Source organism: Solea solea, chromosome 6 (genome assembly GCF_958295425.1).
Source record: "Solea solea chromosome 6, fSolSol10.1, whole genome shotgun sequence".
NCBI classification, from domain to species: domain Eukaryota; kingdom Metazoa; phylum Chordata; class Actinopteri; order Pleuronectiformes; family Soleidae; genus Solea; species Solea solea.
In genome coordinates, this window is record NC_081139.1 from 27,586,359 (window position 1) to 27,611,256 (window position 24,898).

The 24,898-nt window shown below is 42.5% G+C and overlaps 1 protein-coding gene across 1 annotated transcript; it reads left to right on the top strand.

The window, feature by feature from the left end:
• The first annotated feature begins 494 nt into the window (after positions 1-494).
• On the top strand, positions 495-19,478 carry sdc4 (syndecan 4). The gene is made up of 5 exons (XM_058631611.1): positions 495-840; positions 15,514-15,742; positions 15,836-15,879; positions 15,960-16,164; positions 16,704-19,478. Exons 1-5 carry the CDS (start codon positions 784-786, stop codon positions 16,853-16,855), a joined length of 687 nt encoding a protein of 228 aa, XP_058487594.1. The 5' UTR covers positions 495-783; the 3' UTR covers positions 16,856-19,478.
• Positions 19,479-24,898: the final 5,420 nt, after the last annotated feature.

Here is a 24,898-nt window from a genome sequence, read left to right on the forward strand (position 1 = left end):
TTTACACGAAACAGAAAAAAAACTCCCACAATGAAAAAAAGAAATAATTCACACAACATGTGAAATGTCCACAATCAGAGTTTAAAGTAATTCACTTAAAGTGGATCATTAATGACAAACACAATTATCCTTAAAACTGAACTGTTCGCACATTTAATTCATATTTGAAATGAATATGTGGAAGTTAGCATTATATAACATAATGATTAAAGTACACACTTTATTTTGGAAATGTAGTGGAGTAAAGGTAAAAGTAAAGTACAGATACGTGAATTGTGTACTTGAGTACAGTAACAAAGTACTAGCACTGTGTTACTTTAACAACACTAAAACATTCCAGCACTTGTGTTAACTTGCTTTGTGCTTTTATTTTGGGGAAAAAAAACCCTGCCGCTTGGCTGCATCCGAGGGGGCGTGGCCACGCGTTGAACAGGATTTACCGTAAAATGGTAAGCGCAGCGTCACGGCCTCTTCCGGCGGAGGCTATAAAGGGCGGCGCTGAAGCTCCGAATTCCAGCGAAGTGAAGCGGACACAGCGGAGAGAAGATCACCCACAGAGAGACCGAGAAGGCGGTGTGTGAAGTTACAGAAGCCGCCGTGTGTACAACATTCGACTCTGTTGGACTATATTTGGACCCGAAAGCGAAGCAGCGGTAGCTGAAGATTAGCACTGCTCTGTCTTTTTCTTTAATTTATTCCTTTTTTTTAAGTTAACGCAGCGACCTTTATTGTATTTTACCCCCGTGTGTTTGAGAACCCTTTTCTCTGATTCTGAGGACAAACATGATGCACCTCTTCCTCCTCGTCATCCTCTCTGCTGCCTCCGTTTTCTCAGAGTCGGTAAGTGAACGATTTTAACAACAAGCGGCTCAAAAGTAGTGAAAAGAAGAAACAGATCACAGCTACTTGCGTTTACCCCCCCCCCCCCCCACCCCTCCAGCTAACAGCTAGCTTCCCTGCGTTAGCCTTGGTCTAACTTCACAGAAAGTGTTCACGCTTGCGTTTTAAAGGCGTTCTCCTGAATTTCAAATGGAGAGAAAACAAGTTTGTTGTCAAGTTGTTGAATGAAGTGTTTGCTTAGTATCACGGGTGGTGTTATCCACTCAGCTTAAGCTACGATTGGAGTCCACTGTGTGTGTGTGTGTGCGCGCGCGTGACCCCCCCAATTCTGAGTTTTGTTCCGTGTGTGTTTTTATTTAAGCAATTATGAGAAACAAACTGTTTAAACCAAATTAAAATTTTGGGGGGAAATAAATGACGCATTAAAGGGCTAGTTGAACACGCTTGTTTGCAAAAGCTATCAACAATTTGAGTGCAATGTGCAACGTCGCCTGTAGATGCCAGTAAAGCTCAAAGTTTGTCGCAATTTCGTGTATGCAAATGCTGAACTCATGATATGAATTCATTACTTTGAACATTTAAATGATAATTTCATGTGTATTTAATTTTTTGCACTCAAAATTCTGGCTTAACTCTCAAATTTTGAATTTCTCAGAGTTGCTAAGTGGATGATTTTAACAACACACAGCTAAAAAATAGTGCAAATGTAAAAGAATTGCATTAAAAAATCACACCCACTTGTGTTTACCCCCACCCCCCAAGCTAACAGTTAGCTTCACTGAGCTAACAGTTAGCCGTGGTTTAACTGCATATTTAGCCACCTGGCTTAAGCTAAATTTGGAGTCCACTGTGTTTGTGTGAGTGAAAACCCCCCGAATTCTGAGATTGGTTCCGTGTGTGTTTTTATATTTAGAAATATGAAAAACAAACGGCTTTGCTTATAGCAAGTTTTTACAGGTCGATAAAAGGTAACCGTGTACGAGAGGAGGAATTTAAATGGCTGATGAAGTGACAGCATTCCTCCACTTAGTGACAGAAGCTAACATTCCTACACTGCAAAACTACCATTTTGTTTGCGAAATAACCCTAACCCTAACCCTGCTTCACAGCGGTAGATGAAGGCCCTAGTATCATTAAATATTCATCAGCAGCAAGTACTTTAATGTAAAAGTTTTCATAAAGCATCATAAAACAATACAAAGAGGCCCCTTTTCGATAGACGAATCAGTAAATTTAGACTCAATGAAGAGCACTAACGTTTCTGCGGTTTTAAAGATGGGAGTGTTAATTTGACATCTCATTAGTGAACAGTGATGAAACCTCAGGTGAGGCTTTAATCTCTCTAAATGCCTTTTTTTAAAAGGCTTGAGTGAATAACAAGGAATCCATGGGTACTTGTTATTATGGCACCAGTGAAAATGCTGTTTTGCTGTGACGTGACTTCACACCTAAAGAATGTGCGTGTTGAGGATTGGCTGACACTTATGAATGTTTTTGTTGGTTTTCTTTTTCCCCCGTGGCCGTTGGGAGTTGTTGTGCTGTAATTGTTTTCAGGGTGTGTCCTCCTCGTCCACATGTTTGGACTTTTCTGTTTGTCTGGGCTCTTTCCATATTAATGTCGACGCCACTTGAGCTTTCAAGCACTGGAACTGGAATCTGGAGCCTTTTGTTGTTGTGGTGTCGTCGAGAGTTGCCACAGCTCCGTTTCTTCATTAACCACGTGGTGACGACGATGTTCCCTGGTACTTTGACCTTTCGGCCTGAACGCGACGCGGTGGCTTTTGTTCGGAGTCGCTGGACTGAAATGAGATGGTGAAACTGCCTGTAAATTATAAAACTAACAAACAAACCTGGGTAAACAGCTGCTCGCCCAGTCCGTTTCCATGCGCAGCTACGACGCATTCCATTTGTAGTCAGAACAGAACATATTTTATCTTCGTTTTGACTTCAATCTCAGAATTCATGATACGTTTTACTTCCTTTTAAGAAATGTTTACTCTTCTGTACATATAGAATCGATTTGTGTTTTTTTTGACATTTGAAAACATCATCATTTCCAATTTTGACAAACTGAAATCTGAACCAAATGATTAATCAATTAAGTTTTGTGTTTAAAATAAAGTTTTTCGCTCTATTTCTAAGCGACATTTTGAAGCGTTAACGCCAAGAAAATCAACATTGAATTCATGCCTCTACTTGTACTTAAATGTTTGTCTTATTAATCAGTTACTCATTACCTGCTATTTTGATCATTTGAGTGTTTTTTTAATATGCTTTTGCAAAACTACAATTAGCTGAGCTTTTATTTCCTCACAATTTTTATTACTGATGAATTGTGCGACGACACATGGAGATTGTTCCTGCAGAGCTTGGCTCGTTAATCCCAGATTGCCGGGATTATTTGTCTGATGAGCTTCGTCGTCCTCCTTCCTCTCCATTTCTCCTCGAGCATATCGGCATCATCGTGTTGGGGTTCACCTCGCCTTTTACAATCTGTCGCATTCCTCCAAACCCCGTGGCTTCTGCTCGCTCACTCTGCCTCATCTTGTCACCCTCTCTCTCTCTCTCCTTTTTTGATTTCCCCCCTGGAATGTGACCTTTGGTGACCTTGACCGGCCCTCTTGGGGATTTTGCACACTTGGAGGGGTCTCAATAGGGCCCTGAGGCCTTTTATATGGGGGGGGGGGGCATTGCTTTCCTTGAGCCTAGCGTAGATACACCTACAGCTTTCCCACCAAAATATGCACTTATTCTCCCATTTTGCTCTACTTTTGAACTTAAGTGTGTCATTTTTAGATGCAAACAATTGTATAATTAGCCGTTAGCTTCACACGACTCTTTCTGTGTGACATTTCCAGTTTGACTTTCCAGGTGCCCAAATTTTGAATAAATGTAGCTTTTTATTATCCACATTCAGGTTGGATCAAAGTTTGTATGAATGCATGAGACTGCTTTTTACAATCGGAAAACTAAAATTTGAAAACATGGTGGGGACATGACATGGATTGGGGACTTGGTGGATTACACCACTTGATTTGTGTTTTTGGACAAAAAGGTTGACTATTTTTTCAAAACAGTTTATGGTTGTCCACTCGCTGCTACCAAGACCGATAACTTACTAAACTACCATGCAGTGTTTTGGTACTGGGAGTTACATGTTGGACCTTTGTTCACACTCCTGTGATCTCTCGCCTTTGAGCTTTGTCTTCCTCTCTCTCTCTGCGATTTCTGAACTTTCCTTTGATGGATACTTAGCCTAGGAGAGATGACATTCCCCCCCCCGGCTCTTTCTTCTCTCTACCCACTGAGGTCATTATTGGAATGTGGGTTTGGCGTCCCCAGCTAATCGATAACAATGTTCTTCTACCTGACAATGGAATCGGCTCTGAATGCAGAGAGGAGGCCTTTGAGGCAGCCACAGGAATGATCGGAACGTCTTTATCAGCGGATTGGCCCTGCTTTCTTATCCGCTTTCTAATTTGGGAAAAGTTATTGCTTCATTTAGCATCGCCTAGTTTTTTTGTTTGGTCGCAGTCGGATATGCTGAGCGCTCGTATCATTGTCCGTGATGGACCAACCAAATCCTGTTCTTGATGACTCCTTTTTTTTTTTTTTTTTTCTTTCCAGCGACTTCAGCGTTTTCTCTTCGGTCACATGTGGTGACGCAGGTGAAGGATAAGGAGCTATAAGAAGATGGTCCTGTCCTTGTCCACATTTTCAATTTAATTTAAAATCTAAAATCAACTTGCCATGAATGTAGCGAAAGAAAGTCTTTGCTTTAGGCTCAACAGTGGCGAACTGAGAGTAGGAAATAAAAACAGAAAGTTTGAGTTTCAGGGCCCTTCAAGGTTTTTGAAAATTTCCCAAAATAGATATGGGTCATTGAAAGTGCTTGAATTTTGTGCGAGAAAGAAGTGAAGCTGAAATTTAGGTCTCGCTCTCTGATGTAGACGCGGGATTCCGTGCAGAACAGTGAGCGTGTAAAGTTAGGACGAGAGCAAATGACCGCGTGATGTCTGGGAAATGAAAATTCCAAGAGTTTTGCAGGTTTGTGGTTTACTGTGGAAAATAAACAAACGTAGCAAAGTTTTATTTTGAAAAAGGCAGGTTTGTGTTTTAGTGTGGAAAAAAACAAACGTAGAGTTTTATTTTGAAAACTGCAGGTTTGTGTTTTAGTGTGGAAAAAACAAATGAGAGTTTTATTTTGAAAACTGCAGGTTTATTACAGAAACTTACAGATTATTTTTACCGGAATGTGCTTGTAATAACAGATTTCCTCTTTGCCCCCGGATTTAATGCACGTTGCAGCGCTGAACCCCAGTTTGTGCACCACAACCCCCGCCCCCGCGCACGGAGCCTCGTGGCTGCATCCATTTGTTACATCTTGTTGGAATGTCACTGGTTTTGCTTTGAGCCCCAGAATAATTTGCACGAGAATAAGGCAGTTTTTTTGTCTCTGTTGCATGATGGGATGCTCTGACTGAAAGCCTGTGTGGTGAAAAGAATGTTGGGTAAGCAGGGAAAAGAGGGAGCATGATAAATGGTATCACTAGGATGTAATAATGGTTCCTGCATTGCTGTCCGCTGGTCTATAAAATCCCTTTGGGCTGTGGAATGTTGGCACAGAGAGAGGAGGGTTTTTGTCCTTCCTGCCTCTTGATGGAGAGCAGTTAGGAATCTCTCTCTCTCTCCCTCTCTGTTACTCGCTCAGGGCAGAGGTTGACCAAAAAAAAAACACTTCTTAAATATCACTTTCATACGTTTTTGGACTGGCTTTTCACGCTGGATCCACTTTCTGGTTAAACACAATGGGCGTCTGCAAGTTTCAAAAAGTCTTGATTTCATTTGCCCGTAAAAGGCATTTTTTATGGAATTAAGAAAAAAAAAAAGAATTCTTTTTTTTTAATTTTATTGGTTTTGGAAAAGCTCCAGTTTTGACTTTTCCAGGAACCGAATTTTGAATAATTTAAGTATAGGGTCCTGAGTCTTGAAACTGCTTTTTCAATCGGATACAATAATGATATATTTCTCTGAAAACTTGGCTGCCGGTAGGGACGTGAGGAAAATCGGATTTTAGTCCTCAACATGTTCACGTCTTTGTCTCACTGAGACTTTTCCAACAGGAAACTGAAGTTTTGTAAACCACTCACTCTCCCACACCAAAGCCCACAGAGAGAAATTGATGGAGGCAGCAGTGGATCAACATCTGTGTGCTGTGATGTTAAAATCACTGTTTTTCTCTCTGGACTTTGGTGTGGGACACGGACTTTTTAAACTGCCCAAGAAAAACAAAACATGTTTGCGGCTTTGTGTAGGATTTGGGAAATAGTTTATTGTTGACTTTACTCCACTTTAATCAGCATACGGGGAATGTATTAAATATCTCGGTTATACATTTTTAAAATAAGACGACGATTTTCTTTGTGTAAAATAAATTAGCAATTTTTTGTTGGACACAACCAAGCACCTCCATTTCTAATTTAGAAGATAATCTGCAGATTAATCAATGGTCACAACAACCAGTGAACACTGAAGGGATTATCTGGCTTATTGTTTCAGCTCTACAGGTGTGACTGCAAACACACACATTGTTATTTACATCAGCGGCCTGGGAAACGTTCAGAGTAACACGAGCGCTCCGCTGCCGTCATGGCCCCCAGGGGCCCGAGGAGAAAAGCTGCTGTGGCTTTGTGGTCGACGCGGATAAATATAGAGAGCGGAGGCAGAACATGGAATATGATCCTTGCTGCGTTTCCACTGGGAAGCACGGCATCAGCGCGCCTGGAGGGAGCATGTTTGATGTCGCTCCCGTCGCGCCCCACAACACAATGTCATACTCTGACATATGGCTGTTCCAGGCCCGGGGCTCAGGCTCCCCGAGTCAGACCGACGAATCGGACTGAAAAAAACAAAAGGTTATGTAAAAAAAAATTATAAATTAATTTTAGGGCCCGAAACTTGGTGGGAAGATGTTCTAGACCAAGACTAACAAAAAAAACGACCGTAACCATGGCCTCAACTCAACAGGAAGTCGGCCGTTGTGAATTTTTGGCAGCCATTTTGGCGATTTGCACCTGACGTAAATGACCGAACTCGTCTTGTGCTTTTGTCATGCCGACTCGAAAAAAAACACGCCAATTTGTACTAGACACAACTACACACAAGAAGAAATGTGGACATCATTTTGATTTGATTTGTTTTCAGTTTTTTTACACTTTTAAAAATCCCCGGTGCTGTTCTGTGGAGGTTCATTGACCAGAGATGCTTCCCCTCTTTCTGACATCCTTCTTGACAAAGTGTGTGTGTGTGTGTGTGTGTGCGTGTGTGTGTGTGTGTGTGTGTGTGTGTGTGTGAGCTCGGCCCATGTGGCACCACACTCTCTAAACCTATTGTCAGTGGCAGAGGCCGTTTCCAATCCCCCATAATTCAGCTGTGATTAACTTGTTGGGGCTTTGTGTGTGGACTTGGGTGCAGGAGTGCTGGCGCTTTTCAAACTTGGGTTGCTAGTTTTGAAGACGCATGAATTCCCCCGCGGCGTGGAGGAGTCGTACTGGCCGTTCTGTGATCGTGCCCAAACCATTATCCGTGTTTCTGTATCTCCTTGGCTCCTGCTGAGGAGGAGGAGGAATGTGGTGGTTGACTATGTATCCAAGGTCGTGGCTTCTCAGTCGACCCACATGAAGAGACTCATTCCTATGTGTCTTGGCAGCAGAGGAATGAAGGATCATCCAACATGTTTGTTTCCTGAACTGCGTCAAACGATATGACGCAGTCACACTGAGGTTTTATTTGTCTTTCAATGATTTAAAACTCTCGCCATTAAACCTGACCCTTTTTTTTGTTTTGTTTCTGGACAAAATAAGACATTTGAGAACGTCAATGACGGTTAGTTGCAGCCCCACAAACTGCTAATCGATTACTAAAGAACACAATCATAAATCAGCCGTAAAACTAACAAAGGGCTTGTTTGCCTGTTATGAGTGATTGCAGCTTCAGTCCTTTCCCCTTGGAAATAAATGTGAGTTGCTGTGACTCACGACTCCAGCGTGTGTGAGGTGACTAAGTCCTTTTTTATTAAACACTAGTCGATCCAATCCGTCTTGGAGGGACATTTCCTGTTTTTGGTATGACTTCCTGCCTCTGAAGGCCTGGAGTGGGTCCCCGTGGATGATAAGCACTCGGCTGCAGCTTCTTTGATCTGAAGCGATATGTTTGCCTGAGGGACCGACATAAAAAAGAGTCTGAAAATGGAGGGGAGGACATTAGAGAGTCTGACTCACCGCAGGCTCCTGCCGTGTTTGTCCGTCACTCTTGCATTTGGTAATAATGGGAGGGAGTGGCCAGTAAAGGCCACTATGAGGAGGCGCGGTTCACCTCCTCAGGTGCTGCTCATCAGAACCCAGTTAGCCTTTATCAGTGGAGAGTGAAGCAGCACTGTCTCTGGCGCGGTCACCTGGTTTGTTCGGCCTCTCTTATCTCACATGGTCAGGAACTGAAGAAGGAAGTTGTGAGCGTGTGAATGGGTGAAAACATTCAAGACCAGAAAAGCATCTATATGCTTTTATATTGGTATATTGGTACTGTTGGTATAACAGACCATAATACCAACTCTTCTTCTTCTCATTTTATTTGGTGGTAACGAGTAACAACGAGCATTAGAGGAAACGTAGTGGAGTAAAAGTTGAACTAGAAGCCATTTTCCTACAGTTCTTAGCGTGGGTTAGAGGTCGTGCCGCGTCATCATGCCAAACGTTGAAGAATGGGCCTGAAAATGTTTGGATTCGTTTGGGTTCGTTAATAATTGACCGTCTTTGCCGCCAATGTTTGGACTTTGGACAAGTTTTTCTGAGAAATCACGTCAGTGGGTTGGATGTACCAGGTCAGCAGCTGTATGAGCTAAAGGTCATAGGTCACTGACATTGGCACTTATAAAGATAAAGGATGTGCTGAAGTATTTGTGTCCTGTTTATTTTTAATGTTAAAAATGACGGGTTTGAAAGTGTTTGAAAACCATTTCCCAGATCCAGGAAACAAAGCTTCTGTCACTTGGTCCCGCAGGTTTTAAGAAGTGTTGATGTTGTGAATCATTCCCGCACACATTCCTGGAAGCGGCAGAATGAACTTGTTTTTTAAGGAACTTTTTCAGCAGAAACTCCCATCCCCAGCTCTGCTTCACGGGTGAATTATAAATGAAGATGAAATCAGAGGCGGTTTTACTGAACAATATCACAAGCACAAAATGGCAGAAATCCCCTGTGTGTGTGTGTGTGTGTCGAGTTTCATTGTTTGTCTCTCCCTACTTTCCCTTAACTTGAACGTCGTTAATTCTTAAATCTGGCGCAGCATGAATTCTGAAGTCTCCTCAGTTTTGGGTCCAGCTGAACATAATCGGTCTGGATTTACTAAATATTGTGTTGGTCTTTAAAATTGTTAAAGAAAACTATGAAATCCTCTTTTCTTTTCTTTTTCAGTTAGAGATAATAAGAATAGTTTGGCGATTTAATTTAGTGTTTCTACGTTTCTCTGAGATATTTTTTTTTCTCCATATAACAACAATAAATCCTTAAAACGGAGTAATTGTTTGGTTTGTGGACAACACGTCGACGTTTTAATACGTTCTGTCTCAGCCTCTTAAAAAAAGACATTCGCCGCAAATTTGTATGCAGAGCAAAGCAAACTGGGGAGAGGATGGTATGTTTGCGATGTTTCTACTGAAGACAGAGCAGTAAAAGTAAAACTCCAATCGGCTTCACACACCTGATGCGACGCTGAGAGCTCCTGGAGAGTCTGTGGTGTTTGGCAGAGTTACGTCAGGGGTCAAAAGTGCACTTAACAAGCATTTTCATAATCGATTAATCTGTCGATTATTTTCTCGAATAGTTGTTGGTCTACAAAATATCAGAAAACCTTAAAAAATGTTGCTCGGCATTTGTCAAACCTGGAAATGAGGATGTTCTCAAATGTATTGTTTTGTCCACAAAACAAAATGATTCACTTTTAATGATTTCTTTGTTTTCCAGAGCAAAGAGATGAAGAAAATATTCACATTTAAGAAGCTGAAAATATCAGAAATATTGTTTTAATCCTGAAAAAAACTTCCAACCGATTATCAAAATAGATACTGCTTCAGTATCACATGTCGACATCTACTTAAAATCCTCTGTTTTTAGGAGTTTCTGTGATTATTCAGCTTCTTAAACGTGAATATTTGCTGTTTTTTTTGCTCATTAAAACACTACTCGATTTTATCGTTGATGACAAACTCGTGGCCCCGCCCTTGTTTCAGGTGTCTTTTACAAGCTAGCGCAGGTTTAGCCTGTATATTAGTTTTTATTTAATATTCGACTGTGGTCGCCGTGGTGGCCTTGGGACTGAAAGTCAGAGTGAGTGAAGAGTGAGAAAAGACCAACAGTCCGTGTTTTCTTGGAGGTCGGGAGACGCTGGGACGTGGAGAGAGAATGAGGAGGCACGTTCCTGCGTGCTGTGGTGTTTTCATGACATTTGTTCCTCCTCCACGCCGCCGTGTGAAAGGACCAGATGCCGCTGTCTGTGTCAGGCAGATGGAGGGATTGTTTCCTCTGGTTTAATGAAGGCAGGCTGCTGGAGGCTTATCCCCTGTTACCTTGGTCATTGATACACTCTTGAGGCGTCCGCTGGCTTTGTTTGCCGTCAATGGAAGGGACGGCACTGAAGGCCGGGTGGCGGGTGTCCTAACAGACGACCTTTCAGGGACTGTGGACAATCGGGCAGCTTGAAGGTTTAGGTCCTCCCTGCTGAGGTGGACAGGAGGGATGAGGACGAGAGCCTGGACTTAGGTGAAGAGTGACGGGACAGGAAATGGGGCCCAGGGGTCGAAACATTGTAATCCTTCAGATTATTATTTTCACTGTGTCTTTACGGTCATTTTTGAGGGCGTTAACGAGCTTAAAAACCCTTTAAACTTGGCACGGAGGTCAGGTCTGGCGGAAAAGCGATGTTGGCATAGTTCCCGGACCCGTGCGTTGCTCAAGGGCTCTATAGCGCCCCCTAAGGTGAAAATGTAGGCAAAACTGAGTTCCACGGAATTTCCCGAAATTTGGTGGGAAGATGTTATTGACCAAGACGAACAAAAAAGTCGGCTGTAACCAAGGCCTCAACTCAACAGGAAGTCAGCCATTTGGAATTTTATCGATCAATCAACGCGTCGATGAATCAAGAACATATTGGGCCAATTTAATAAATTATGAAAATGAGCTTCAGTTGCGTCCCCAGATTTGAAGTTAACTTGATTTCAGGGTTGTTTCTAAACTGTTTTTTTTTTTTAGAAGTAGCTTCATCTCTGAGGAGAAGTTCTCTTCCATGAAACAAAGAAATCTGAATCATTTTGAACACGTGACTTCACCCTGTTCATGTGGGACGTGAGGATATTTCAGGGTCACATGGTCACAGCGAGAGGAAATGAGCTCTGCAATTAAAGAACAAAGACGAGCTTTGTTTGGCCTGTACCTGTGTGGTCGACCATGAGTCCCAGGTGAAAGGTCGTCCTGAAAAACGGTCATTGAAGTCTTCTTCCAGTTGTCTCTCTGATAATGAACAGTGTGTCTTCAGTGGCTGGACTGTTGCCATGTCGTGTTGTTGATGATCAGATTAAATGCTTAAAACTTAGTTTTCCTCTCTTTTCTCTGTTAAATCAGCTGGTCTGGCCTCGGCTCACACATCCACTGCCAGTGGACTGAAACACGACAACAAAACGGTTTATTGTCCTCCGAGTGGCTCTCAAGATGGCTGACAAACACTGTGTGACTTTGTGATGTTTTATTTACCGGACACGTGCGTAACGCTCACCATGAACACTTTTCCGTGTAGTTTTTCCTCGCGGTTTGCGGCGACGCTGCCGTGTTGTGTATGAGACGTGCAGAGAAGGCGCACAGTTCAGTTTTATTGAAGATTAAAGTCCAGGTCCTCGCCCGTCGTGACTTGACTGAATCAGGTGTTCAGTCAGTGAGCTGGTTTCTATGTTTGCTTGGTTACGTAACCTCAGGTCACACACACACGTCTGAGCAGGCCGAGCACATTTCTGTTCCCCTCTGTCTCGTCACTTGGTCCCGCAGATTTTAAGAAGTGTTGATGTTGTGAATCATTCCCGCACACATTCCTGGGATCGGCAGAATGAACTTGTTTTTTTAAGGAACTATTTCAGCAGAAACTCCAACCCCCAGCTCTGCTTCACGTTATAAATGAAGATGAAATCAGAGGCGGTTTTACTGAACAATATCACAAGCATAAAACGGCAGAAATCCCCTTGTGTGTGCGTGTGTGTGTGTGTGTGTGCGCGTGTGTGTGCGCGTGTGTGTGTGTCCCTACTTTCCCTTAACTTGACTGTCGTTAATTATTAAATATGGCGCAGCATGAATTCTGAAGTCTCCTCAGTTTTGGGTCCAGCTGAACATAAACGGTCTGGATTTACTCAATATTGTGTTGGTCTTTAAAATTGTTAAAGAAAACAATGAAATCTTCTTTTCTTTTTCTTTTTTCCAGTTAGAGATAATAAGAATAGTTTGGCGATTAATTTAGTGTTTCTAAGCTTTTCTGAGATTATAAGGGATTAAGTGTCTCATATGTGACTATTTTGAATGTTTTCTTTTCTCCATATAACAAAAATAAATCCTTAAAACGGAGTAATTGTTTGGTTTGTCGACAAAACGTCGACTTTTTAATACGTTCTGTCCCAGCCTTGTGTAACGGTTTAGAAAAAGTTGTTGCGACATTCGCCGCAAATTTGTATCCAGAGCAAAGCAAACGTGGGAGAGGATGGTATGTTTGCGATGTTCCTACTGAAGACAGAGCAGCGCCGGCCTTCGTGACCTTGGTGACCTTCATGAACCTGCTCGTTTTTAAAGCAGCAGATGAGTCCGCGCCCCGAGGCGACGGGTGCTGTCTTACAGGAAGCAGCTGAGTCACACCTGGCTGAATCATCCCCAGCTTTTAATGTGTGAACGGGTGAACTTCCTGCCTGTGAGCTGTCGGGCCTGCTGGTGTTGCGTAAAATGGCCGCCATCGTTTGAAGCCCCTGTGCAGTCACAATGGAGCCCTCCCTCCTCCTCCTCCCCCGCTCACCCCGCCTTCTACTCTATTGGACTCCTTTTCTAAAGTCTGAGAGGATTACCTTCAAACACACACACACACTTTGTTACTATGTCAAATAGTTGGGAACACACACACATAATGATGGCAGGCCTCGGGGCTGAGGGAGCCCAGCAGTTAACCCTTCAAATGACAGGCTTCCCCCAACCACACACACACACACACACACACACACACACGGGTTGTGTTGACGTCATGACTTCTCATAATGACTTCCATCTGAAACTCTGTGTGTGTGTGTGGGCGTCGACTTTTCTTCACACTAAATGAAGGTTTTTAATCGTTTTTAAAAGAGGAGGAAAAGGTTTGTTGTTTCTGTTCTTGAGAATCTTCAGTTTTCTGGAGTCTTTATTGCGATTATTGGAGATGTTTGTGGATATAGTGGAAAGTTTGAGGGTGACGACGTTTCAGGGAAATGCTGTAGTACTCGTGCCAGCCCTGCAGGTGGCGCTGTAACTGAACAGGACGCGTTGTAGCGATGTCTCGTGTCTTTTCACACGGACTTTGGTTTAGAGCTGAAACGATTTATCGGTTGATCAAGAAAATAATGGACAGATGAATCGATGATGAAAATAATCGTTAGTTGCAGCTCTACTTTAGTTACTTTTCATTGACAGTAGTTTGAGGTGAAACTGTCGAAACAATCTCCAAACACAGGCTTCCTAAAGTATTCTCCGTCTCCACGGAAACTCCAGATTTTCCCACTCGGCGAGGTGCTTTCAAACCATAAATGCCGTCTCTGTGTGGACGGGGCCCTAAAATGAAATACCTCGTGTTTATATTCTGCTCTAACACCAGTGGGTTTTCTTTAGAGCTGCAACTAATGATTATTTTCATCATCGATTCATCTGTTGATGATGAATCGTTTGGTCCATAAAACGTCAGGAAACCTTAAAAAATGTTGATCGGAATCAGAACTTTGGTTTTTAGTTGACGGAACCATTTTTTGCGCCGTCGTGGTCACGTGTTGTTAGTTAATTCCGTCAGCTGTGGATTTATTTACTTCATAAAGAAACCGAGACTCAACACAATCATCAGGTGTTTGTTTTGTTAGGTTTTGTTATTATTTCAGCTTCACCTCTCGTCTGTTCAGGCCAATTAAATCATGTTAATGATAATTAGGCTAATGTTGGGGGTGGGGTGTGAGGGGGAGGGGCCTGTGTCTTTTAATCCCATTGAAGCTTCTTACTGAGCAAATGGTCAATGAAATGAAATGAAGTGCTCTGATGTGATTAAAGAAGCTTGATGTGTCCTCATTGTGTGGAGCTTCACACTGATTACAGTGAGAGTGAGGACAATGACACACACACACACACACACACACAAACTTTGTAGAGCGGTTTTCAAAGGTCACATTACAAAGTACTTAACAAATCATGAGGCTAAAGCTTTTAGGTGAATGTCTGTGGTGAGACGGGTTGCATGAACTTACAACTGTAAAAGTAACATCAGTCATGAACACAGCAAAGTGTTAAGTTAACTAAATCCTGCGTTTAGTTAACTTATCCTGAGTCATAAAAACTTATTTGAAAGATTTGACATGGATTTCAGAAAATCCTTGGATCGATAGATCTTCAACGTGTCGGGTGTGCTCTAGGCTGGATACGTTGAACTTCCTCACTTATTTCAGTAGTTATTCTTAAAATTCACTCTCTGTTTTTTGATTGGCAGTTGATGCTGATTCATACGTTGTTGTTTTTTTCCCCCATAATCATATTTTTCATACTCGGTCATTGTACAAAATAAATAAATGAAATGTGTATTAGCTTTTAACTGGTTCAGTCATTAGTCATATTGTGGGATCTCGGTGTGCATGTCGTTATCTTTTAATCCTTAAAAAAAACGTACTAATTTGTTCCTAGCGGCAGAAAACGCCACCTTCCTAAAACTGCTGTAAAAACATTATATATTAATATTTTTTCCACTTTAAATTAGTCAGTCTTTCAAAACTACTTCAGCCTTCAGTCTTATTTACTAAATCTTAATTTATGTTAAGATAAATGTGGGATCAAACAGTATTTTCAATTGGACTTGTCTAAGAACAAATTAGGCTGTTTTCTTTTTGTTTTTTTAAATCTGGCACGGCACTAAAACTAACAATGCATCAAAGTCACTTTTGCTGCCAGTCATTGACCCATCTTAGGGCCTGATAATGATAATAAGCATGTTATATTTTATGGAAATTATTGTAGTGGGTTTTTTTTTCAGAAAGAAAAACAGTGGCGTTGTGGAAACAAACCTTTAAAGGGTTAAAGTTTCACAAATATTAATAATTGATACTTATGTTTAGTATTAGTTTTAAAAGATTGACTAATTTAAAGTTGACATTTTTTTTATATATATATATATATATATAATGTTTTTACAGCTGTTATGGGGAACGTGGCGTTTTCTGCCACTAGGAACAAACTAGTGAGTTTCTTGTGTAGCTTAGCCGTTTTAGGCTACTGTAAGAAACTGAGATGACTGCTCTGAAGTTCACCAGCTGTTTAATGATCGTGGGCGATGATCCCTCTGACTCCTGTTCCTTCTCCTTTTTGTCTCGCGCAGGTTCGGGAGACGGAGACATGGATGCCCATGAAGACCACGCAGACCGTCGCCATGGTGACACACCAAAACCGCATGGAGTCGTCGGGCGACTTCGGCTTCGCGGACGACAACGAAGATGACGACGATGACGACAGCTACGACGACAATGACAACGACGACTATGACAAAGGCTATGACGATTACTACGACGAAGAGGACGAGGACGAGTTTTCCGGCTCTGGAGACGGAGGTCAGTCTTAACAAACGCACACAAAAGGATGTTATTTCCTTTTTTTTTTTGTTACTGGAGTAGATTTAATGAAGAATCTACTTATTTCCACAGAAACAACCGTGTCACCGAAGCAAGCCCCAGAACCGTCAGCCAAGGTGAGATGTCTCCTCCTTTTACGGCCTTGATTTTAAAGCTGTCGTTACGTCCTTTAATTCTTCTGATTCTTCGTAATCAGCCCGACGCCAACGACAACAAGATCCCAGAGGTGGAGCGTCCCGAGAGACCGGCCGTCAACGAGGTGGAAATCGTCCAGAACAGCAACGAAATCCCACTGCTGCGGAACAAGGAGCCAGCAGAGGGCGGCGAGGAGTTTCCCTCCAACGTCCTGATGGCCCACGCCAGCGACGACAGCATCTTCAACAAGACGGAGGTCCTCGCAGGTCAGGAGTGTTTAATCACCTCTGGTTTCCACATGTCGGCAGGATTCGTTCTATCTGGGCAATTTTTAGTTCGTAAAAATACTAATTTAATGAGGAAAATAGAAACTTTACAGTTTAACTTTAACTGAGGTAAAACGGCTTTAAGGATAAAATGTGATTGTAGTCCTTAAACAAAAGACTTGCCTCCGTTAAATCTACTTTAAATGAATGATTCACGTCTTCATCTCACTGTGAGACAGACTTTAACAACAGGAAACTGACGTTTGTAAACCACTCACTCTCCCACACCAAAGTAAAATCACTGATAGAGAAAATCAGTGATTTTATCTGCTGCTCCTCTGCTGCCTTGTGTGGTCACTTAGTGTCACTAAGGTCAATCTGAATGATTTGAAGAGGTTTTCTCTGAGGTTTGCTGTGGGAGAGTGAGTTTCAGTGATGTCACAGACATGTTGGTCCATAAATGATCAGTCTGCGCTGAAATCAAACACAACGCCGCGTTCCTCCGCCCGTTGTTCAAAGTTCCTCTTGTGTCTCCTCAGCTGTGATCGCCGGCTGCGCCGTCGGCCTGATGTTCGCCGTCCTCCTCATCCTCCTCCTCATCTACCGCATGAAGAAGAAGGACGAGGGCAGCTACGACCTGGGGAAGAAGCCCATCTACAAGAAGGCGCCCACCACAGAGATCTACGCGTAGACCCCGCCCCCCCGCCCCCCCGCCCCCCCCACACACACACACACACCTCACATCCTGAACCTTTCAAACCAAACAGGGCCAGTTCTGGACCTCTCAGTGCCTCCTCCTCCTCCTCGGAGAGACACTCAATAACCAGGAGAGAAGCCCCGCCCACGCCATCCTCTGACTGGCTCCTCCCACCTCATGTTCACTCTCTGAACCAATCAGACGTTTCATTGGTCTGTTTTTCTCTGAGATTTAAAATCAGTTAGTTAAAAACACTAACACGGTGCAATGATTGATTCTGTCTCAGTATGGTACACGTTAACAGTCCAGTTATTTATTTACCCTCCTCTTCATCATCCCGTCTGTTGGACTGAAGCCAGGGATTTTCCCTCCTTTCTTTTCTCTTATTTTATTTCATCAGACATTTCAGGTTTCTGGAACCACAGAAGGTCTTTGACGTCGCCGCGAAGCTGGCGTTGCTGTCCGTCGTTTTTTTTTGTTTGTTTTTTTAGTAGAACGCCCTGAAACCCCTGAGCAGAGACAGAAGAAACAACAACAACAACAACAACAAACAGCTGACGGAGCCGACGAGATCTTCTGTTTTCAGGGTTGTGTTGAGCGGCAGATTAAAGCGTTAAACTGATGCAGGAAAAAATAATCTGCAAATTACTGCACGACCCACACACACACTTCTATAAAAATCACCGCCGTGCCTCCAGGGTTTGTTTTCTGTTGTTAAGCTGAAGTCGAGCTCTGAGGTTTGCGACACACCTACATTCCACTCGCAGCGCTGCTTCGTGTGTGTGTGTGCCTTTAGAAAATGGCTGCTTTTTTTTGCGGCCGAAACAGTTTATTGTGTTTATAAGAAAGGAATTATTAAAACTCATTTTCATCGACACACAAACACTGTCATGTCCATGCCGGACCTGTAGGTGGCGGCGTCACTGTAAACTAGAGTTTTCCCAAATCTCGTGGAGATTTTGTGTGAATCAAAACTTTTTTCTTCTTTATTTTTTTTTAAACAAAACAACAACCGTAGTTTAGTCGTGAACAAATCTGAGGCGACGTCACTTCCATGTTCCATTTTTTGATTTAGCCGCAGCTAAATAAAAAAAAACATCTGTCTCCCTTTTAAAAAAAAAACAACCTCAAACTGTTGTCGCGTGGGAAGAACTTTCTTAAAACGAACTTCTTGCACGTGCTCGGTGCACCTGAGCGCGGCTAAAACACTAACCTGGATGCAACACAACAAACCTCCTTTTTAGAAGTAAAGAAAACGGGGGGAAATCAAGTTAGAAAACAGAAACATTCAAGGTGCCACTTTCTTTTTGTCTCCGATCAGCTGATTTACACGACACTAAAAAGGGCTCGTTTGTTTTTTTTGCAGAAATAACGACAAACGAAGGCAGACCTCATCCAGTACTGTCTCTTTAAGACTCACTTTTCACTGTAACCCGTAACGATGTTCATGACTGTACACTGACAATGAAGCTTACTGGCCTAGCTTAGCTTAGCAAATATATATATATGTATTTTTTTTTTTAAGTGTCGTAAATCGCGACTTTCAGAGCAGAAACTCGTAGGTACGACGTGGAAACTTGAAATGACTTTTTTCTTGTTTCTTGTGCTAAGCTAAGCTAACGGTAGCCTTACCACAATGGATCCAGTTATTGATTGTTGAGCTCTGATCGGGGAAAAACTGGTAGTTTATTTAAAATATATTTTATTTTATCTTTTATGGTTTTGATTCTTTCTCAATAAGCTACTTTTTATAATTTTTTTGAATCATCGCTCAGTTGCCGAAGCTTCGTGACCCTCACATTTCAGACGCTTCTGCCAAGGATTTGTATAAATTCATTGCTATAAAAAAATGAAAAACTTAAAAAAAAAAAAAAAAGTGGTACTTAGCCGCAGCCTGGCAACGAGAATATCTACCAAATATTTAAAAGCCAAAACGTTGTTTTTTCTCTGTGATTTTACTGTAAATGAGATTGGATACGACCGATGCTAACACTAACTCACCTCTTTTTTTGGATTTTTCTCCCATAGATCAACTTTTTTTTTTGTATTAATTTAACTGTCAAATTATTTTATTGCCTTCTTTCAGGTCGGGGTGTTTCCCCCTTTTTTTTTTTCTTTTTTTTTTTTTTTTTTTAAAAAAGCTGTTTATGTGATTTTAAAAATTTTATATTCACTAGTTTTAAGATTTTAATTTTTTTTTTCCAGAAACAAATAGTTTTGAAACTTTTTATTTTGTAAGAGTTTCTATTGTCTTTTTAGACTTTTTTTTTTTTTCTGCTTTTATATTTATGTTGTTTTTTCTCGTTGTTCGTAGAAGGATTGCTTATGTGGTCGTTGTTGTGTTGACGTTCAGGAGTTTGTGTGTCTTCAGATTCAGACTGAGGTTCAGTGACCTGGTGAAATAGGTGAATTGTCGCGTTGGTTGTTGGGTTTTTTGGGGGCGGGGCCTCAGGTCTGATCTGCGATGGTGGCAGAGAAAACGTTGTGCTGCTTATTGTCACAAACATCACATGTGAATCACCAGTGGGGCGAAGAAGCCAATGAATCATTGGCTTCTGTCTGCAGGTCCTGATTTATTGGAAATAAAGCTATTTTTATGCACATTAACATTTTAAAATGTCGTATTTGTGTCTTTCTTAAAAATATGTGTGTGTTTTATTTTGGAAATTTTGGAAACATCTGTCTATGACTCACTCTTGACACATGTCAAGATGCTTGCCTCGGTCACGTGTCCCGGTCGCAAGAAGAAGACGAACTGCTGGAGGTCGCAAATGACGGCGGCCTTAAAAGTTTGTTTCAATCAATAACTCTGCCGGTGTTCTGGATTAAAGTCATGGCAGAACAGCCTGAGATCGCAGCACTGAAAACCCTGCTGCCATTTACGACATCCTGTCTGTGTGAAGCAGGGTGAGTGGAAGCTGCTGCTGCTGCTGAAGCTGCTGTTGCTACTGAAGCTGCTGCTGAAGCTGCTGTTGCTACTGAAGCTGCTGCCGCTGCTGCTGTGTGCTCTGTGCAGGATGAAGTCAGATAGGTTTTGCATTTCGAAGTGGAACCAACATGAGAACCAGAGATCTGTCGGTGGGTGAAAAACAAGAGAGAAGATGGCAAATCAGAGCCAGTCCAAGCATCGGGGATGTCCCTTTGAAAACTAGCTACCATGATAGCTAGGTTTATCGCGAACTTGATAGCTAGCTAGCTAGCTGTCTGTCTATTCTAGTCTAGTTAGCAATAAAGCTCTAGCTAGCTTGATATGTGTCTATCGTTAGAGTTTTCTAGAGAAATCATAGACAAAAAATCATTTCTACACAGACTTCTAGTGGAGTGGAGTCGCCCCCTGGTGGCAGAGCGCTGCATTCTTGCCTGATACAAAACTGTATCCACTGTTCGAGCATAAACTGACCACGAGGAATGTTTTATCACGATCTGTTGGATACTTGTTGGATCATGGTTATAACGGAGAGTTTCAACGCTTCTTTTCCTGTCCCACTTTGTTTTGACAGACTTTGGTGTTCAGCACACACACACACTCCCAAAAAAACACCTGTGTGTGTGTGTGTGTGTGTGTCATCAGGACGTTTTTTGGGACTTTCCAGAGCGTGTTGCACCACGCAGAATCTTCCTTCACTCGCCTTTTAACTTAGTCTCAGGAAACACAGACATTTCATTTTCTGTCTCTTTTATCAGTCTGTTATCCACTCTGTCTGTCTTCTTTCTTTCTTTCTTTCTTTCTTTCACTCACTCGTGTTTGGTTTGATGTGATTGTGACAAACTCTCAGCGCAGCAGCAGAGGAAGCTGCTGCTCCTAAATCTGTCAACACCCTCTGAAAGGTCAGAGGTCGTCTGAGGAGAGATTAGGGGAAATGAGGTGTGTGTGTGTGTGTGTGTGTTGCAGTGTGGTGCAGTTCCCCGTAACATCAACATTTACGGTGACGCTCTTACGTCTGCATTTGTTTATGAGTAAAATAACAGATATTCGCTGATATCTGCGTCACATGTCCACGTCTTTATCTCAGTTTACTGAAGTTTGTAAACCACTCACTCTCCCACACCAAAGTCAGCACGAGGCAGCAGAGGACCAGCAGTTTGTGTCCACACTTTAAACCCTGTGTTTGAAACGGTTCTTTTCTGCTGCCGCAGCAACACAAATGCAACTCAGAGACGGGACTTTTACAGACTTTTAGACTTTTACAGACTTTTACAGACTTTTAGACTTTTACAGACTTTTACAGACTTTTAGACTTTTACAGACTTTTAGAGACTTTTAGACCTTTACAGACTTTTAGACCTTTACAGACTTTAAGACTTTTACAGACTTTTACAGACTTTTACAGACTTTTACAGACCTTTAGACTTTTACAGACCTTTTTACAGACTTTTAGAGACTTTTAGACCTTTACAGACTTTTAGACCTTTACAGACTTTTAGACTTTTACAGACTTTTACAGACTTTTAGACTTTTACAGACTTTTAGACTTTTACAGACTTTTAGACCTTTACAGACTTTAGGACTTTTAGACTTTTACAGACTTTTAGAGACTTTTAGACTTTTACAGACGTTTAGACTTTTATAGACTTTTAGAATTTTACAGACTTTTAGAGACTTTTAGAGACTTTTAGAGACTTTTAGACCTTTACAGACTTTTAGAGACGTTTATACTTTTACAGACTTTTACAGACGTTTAGAGTTTTACAGACTTTTAGACCTTTACAGACTTTTCCAGACTTTTACACTTTTACAGACTTTTACAGACGTTTAGAGTTTTACAGACTTTTAGACCTTTACAGACTTTTAGAGACTTTTACAGATACGGGTACGGAGGAACGTCTCTCCCTCTGTGTGCCTCATCTTCTCTGTCATAGGCCATCTTTGTCTCCATGCAGAAACGCAAATTCCTGCGGCCTTTGCCCACAGTCTCACACACACACACACACACACACAAAGGCATTCCTTCGCCCGGCAACAATGAGGCCTTTGTGTTTCACGCTGCTTGTGTTTTCATTTCATTTTTTATTACGTTTGAACTCCTCACGTACAATTTAATCATCTCTCGCTGGTTCCTGAGGTTGGTTTAGAAAAGGCAGGCAGCTGCACACACACACGCACACGCACACGCACACACACGATTGTGGGAAGTGAAATGAAAAGAAAAAATGAGGCAAAATAAGGAGGACATCCTTTGTCCCCCGTGACTGTTTGACCTTAAAGGTCCAGACACATGATTGGTGCGCTGCCATCGTGGAGAGCTGTCATCAAAACATGGCTTTTATTTTAGCCTCAGGTCTACGAGGACGAAAAAACAAAACTCACTCTCCCACACCAAACCTCATAGAGAAAATCAGTGATTTTAGTTCACAGGGACACAGGAGCTGCTGGTCCTCTGCTGCCTTGTGTGGTCACTTTGTGTCACTGAGGTCAAACTGAACACAGAATTTCAAATCCCGAATTTACAAAATAGGACATTTGAACTCAGCGACGGAGGCAGCAGTGGATCAACAACTCCTGTGTGTGTGATGTTAAAATCACTGATTTTCTCTATGGGCTTTGGTGTTGGAGAGTGAGTGTTTTTTTTCTGTTGGAAAAGTCCGTGTAACAGTATGATAAGAACGTGGACATGTTCTTAAAGATGTTGTGGACTTAAATCCGAGCTGAGCTCCATTTTAAAAACCGACAACAGAGAATTTATCTGTGACAAAGAGGTAAATGTGAAAAATGAAGAGCTCGGTTTAACACGAGGTTTAACACAAACGCAGCGAGATCCCAGATGTCATCGCCGCAGTGGGGAGTCAATCACTTCCTGTTATTGAGTCCGACTGGGGGTCGTAGGTGAAGGTGTGTGTGTGGGGGGGGGGGGGTTGACGAGTAGAGGGGGATGAAAAAGAGAGGAGGGGAGGAGGGCAATGACAGGAGGAATTACTGAAGAATGACTGGAATTTTCTGAACAGTAATGATGACACACAACCCTGCAGTTTTCCAAATAAGAGTCTCAGTTTCTGTTCATCCACACTAACACACAACCCTGCAGTTTTCAAAATAAGAGTCTCAGTTTCTGTTCATCCACACTAACACATAACCCTGGAGTTTTCAAAATAAGAGTCTCAGATTCTGTTCATCCACACTAACATACAACCCCGGAGTTTTCAAAATAGAGTCTTAGTTTGTTTGTCCACACTAACACACAACCCTGCAGTTTTCAAAATAAGAGTCTCAGTTTCTATTCATCCACACTAACACACAACCCTGCAGTTTTCAAAATAAGAGTCTCAGTTTCTGTTCATCCACACTGTAGAACTTTCTAGCAGGCAAAGCTATTTGTCTTTCATTCTATTTATCTGTTCATTGTTGTAACTGGTATCAAAGCACCGTTGCCTTTAAAGTGCCTTTAAGGTGCATCGTCAAAGCCATGTTTTGTTATGTATTGCTTTCGTATGCGCCTTTGTAAATCAATCTATCATCAGAACCTGTACGACTTGTCGGTTTTATAACCTGACTGACTCTCTAACTGACTGTGGTTAGTAGCTAACAAACTGTCTAACTGCTAACTGACTGCTGCTTAACCGTGTATGTGGAATAAACCTTCAGAAAGACAGTCGAGTTGTGCCCGCCGTACTTGTTCTGGTTACCCTTTCCAGAAGGGAGTATTGAGCTGGAAAGACCAACCAGCAGAAATCTGGACAGTTATAAAACCGTTGTTGGCAACGTATCAGTGCAGTACGGACAGCCGAGCGGAGGACGACAATCGTGGAGCACCAGGACGCTAGTGAAGCGAATCAGTCGTGAATTACTAAAGAGGAGAAGCTGGAACAGAAGAGCCAACGCAGCCGTGAATAAGGTTGTGCACTTGGAATTCAGAGCTCTTCTGGGCGAAGAGCCTCACAGAGGAGAAGCTGGAACAGAAGAGCCAACGCAGCCGTGAATAAGGTTGCGCACTTGGAATTCAGAGCTCTTCTGGGCGAAGAGCCTCACAGAGGAGAAGCCGGAACAAAGAGCCAACGCAGCCGTGAATAAGGTTGTGCACTTGGAATTCAGAGCTCTTCTGGGCGAAGAGCCTCACAGAGGAGAAGCTGGAACAGAAGAGCCAACGCAGCCGTGAATAAGGTTGTGCACTTGGAATTCAGGGCTCTTCTGGGCGAAGAGCCTCACAGAGGAGAAGCCGGAACAAAGAGCTAACGCAGCTGTGAATAAGGTTGTGAGGATTGCACAAGGAACAAAGAGCGAAGAGCCTCACAGACTGTGACATTGAGACGTCGACAGTTGGGGGCGTTGACATTCGTGTGCCAAAAAGACGTGTCGTTTGCAAAGAACTGAATCCTTTGAACAAGTCACTGGCAACGAACCAGAGAGTCAAATCATTTGAACAATTCCAATTCCGGAGTTCAAAGAACAAAAATGACAAGCCAGACCTGGAAGACCTACAACGGAAGCGATCAAATGCACAGCGGAGCCTAACGACGCGTATAAACTGCCTTAATTTCAAAGCTGGTCGTCTAGGCACAGGAAAAATGTTGCAAGAGTTGGCAGGGTTGGAAAACGACTATGACTTTCGTCGGCGCCTGCAGTGAATATATCGAAGAACTGGAACAGATAGACTCAACGGACGACAACTGTGAGTTAAGAGACACTCTGACAAAGAGGGACGCCATTGGGCAAAGGTACCATGAGACAATGGAAATGTTGTGGTTTAAGGATGCTGAGCCAGAAATAAGCACCCTTGTGGCACGGTTCAATTTAGCTTTCGACCAGGCCGAGGTACTCAGCAGGAAAAGCGCACTACAGCGGTGTCAGCAAGAGGCCAGAAGGAAGGGACTGGATCAAGAACTCCACGAACTCAGAGACACTGTGCATGTTTGGAGAGACTATCAGCCATACGGGAAAGAAAAGTGGAGACTCCTTTTAACATTGGAAATTAAAAAGGAGGAACTGATGGATGAGTGGTCATGCTGCCGGGATAACAAACGGGGAGATGGGCATACCCGACCAGTAGCTCGTGCTAGTACCACCCCACCTGTTCGCACCCACTCGGCTATTAGGCAGGGCAA

What these genes read in the sequence shown, in the direction of transcription:
- sdc4 (XM_058631611.1), top strand. Translation starts at nt 784, where the DNA reads ATGATGCACCTCTTCCTCCTCGTCATCCTCTCTGCTGCCTCCGTTTTC. An exon ending in CCCCAGAACCGTCAGCCAAG is followed by an intron (nt 15,880 to 15,959) that starts GTGAGATGTCTC and finishes CTTCGTAATCAG; the next exon opens with CCCGACGCCAACGACAACAA. An exon ending in CAAGACGGAGGTCCTCGCAG is followed by an intron (nt 16,165 to 16,703) that starts GTCAGGAGTGTT and finishes GTGTCTCCTCAG; the next exon opens with CTGTGATCGCCGGCTGCGCC.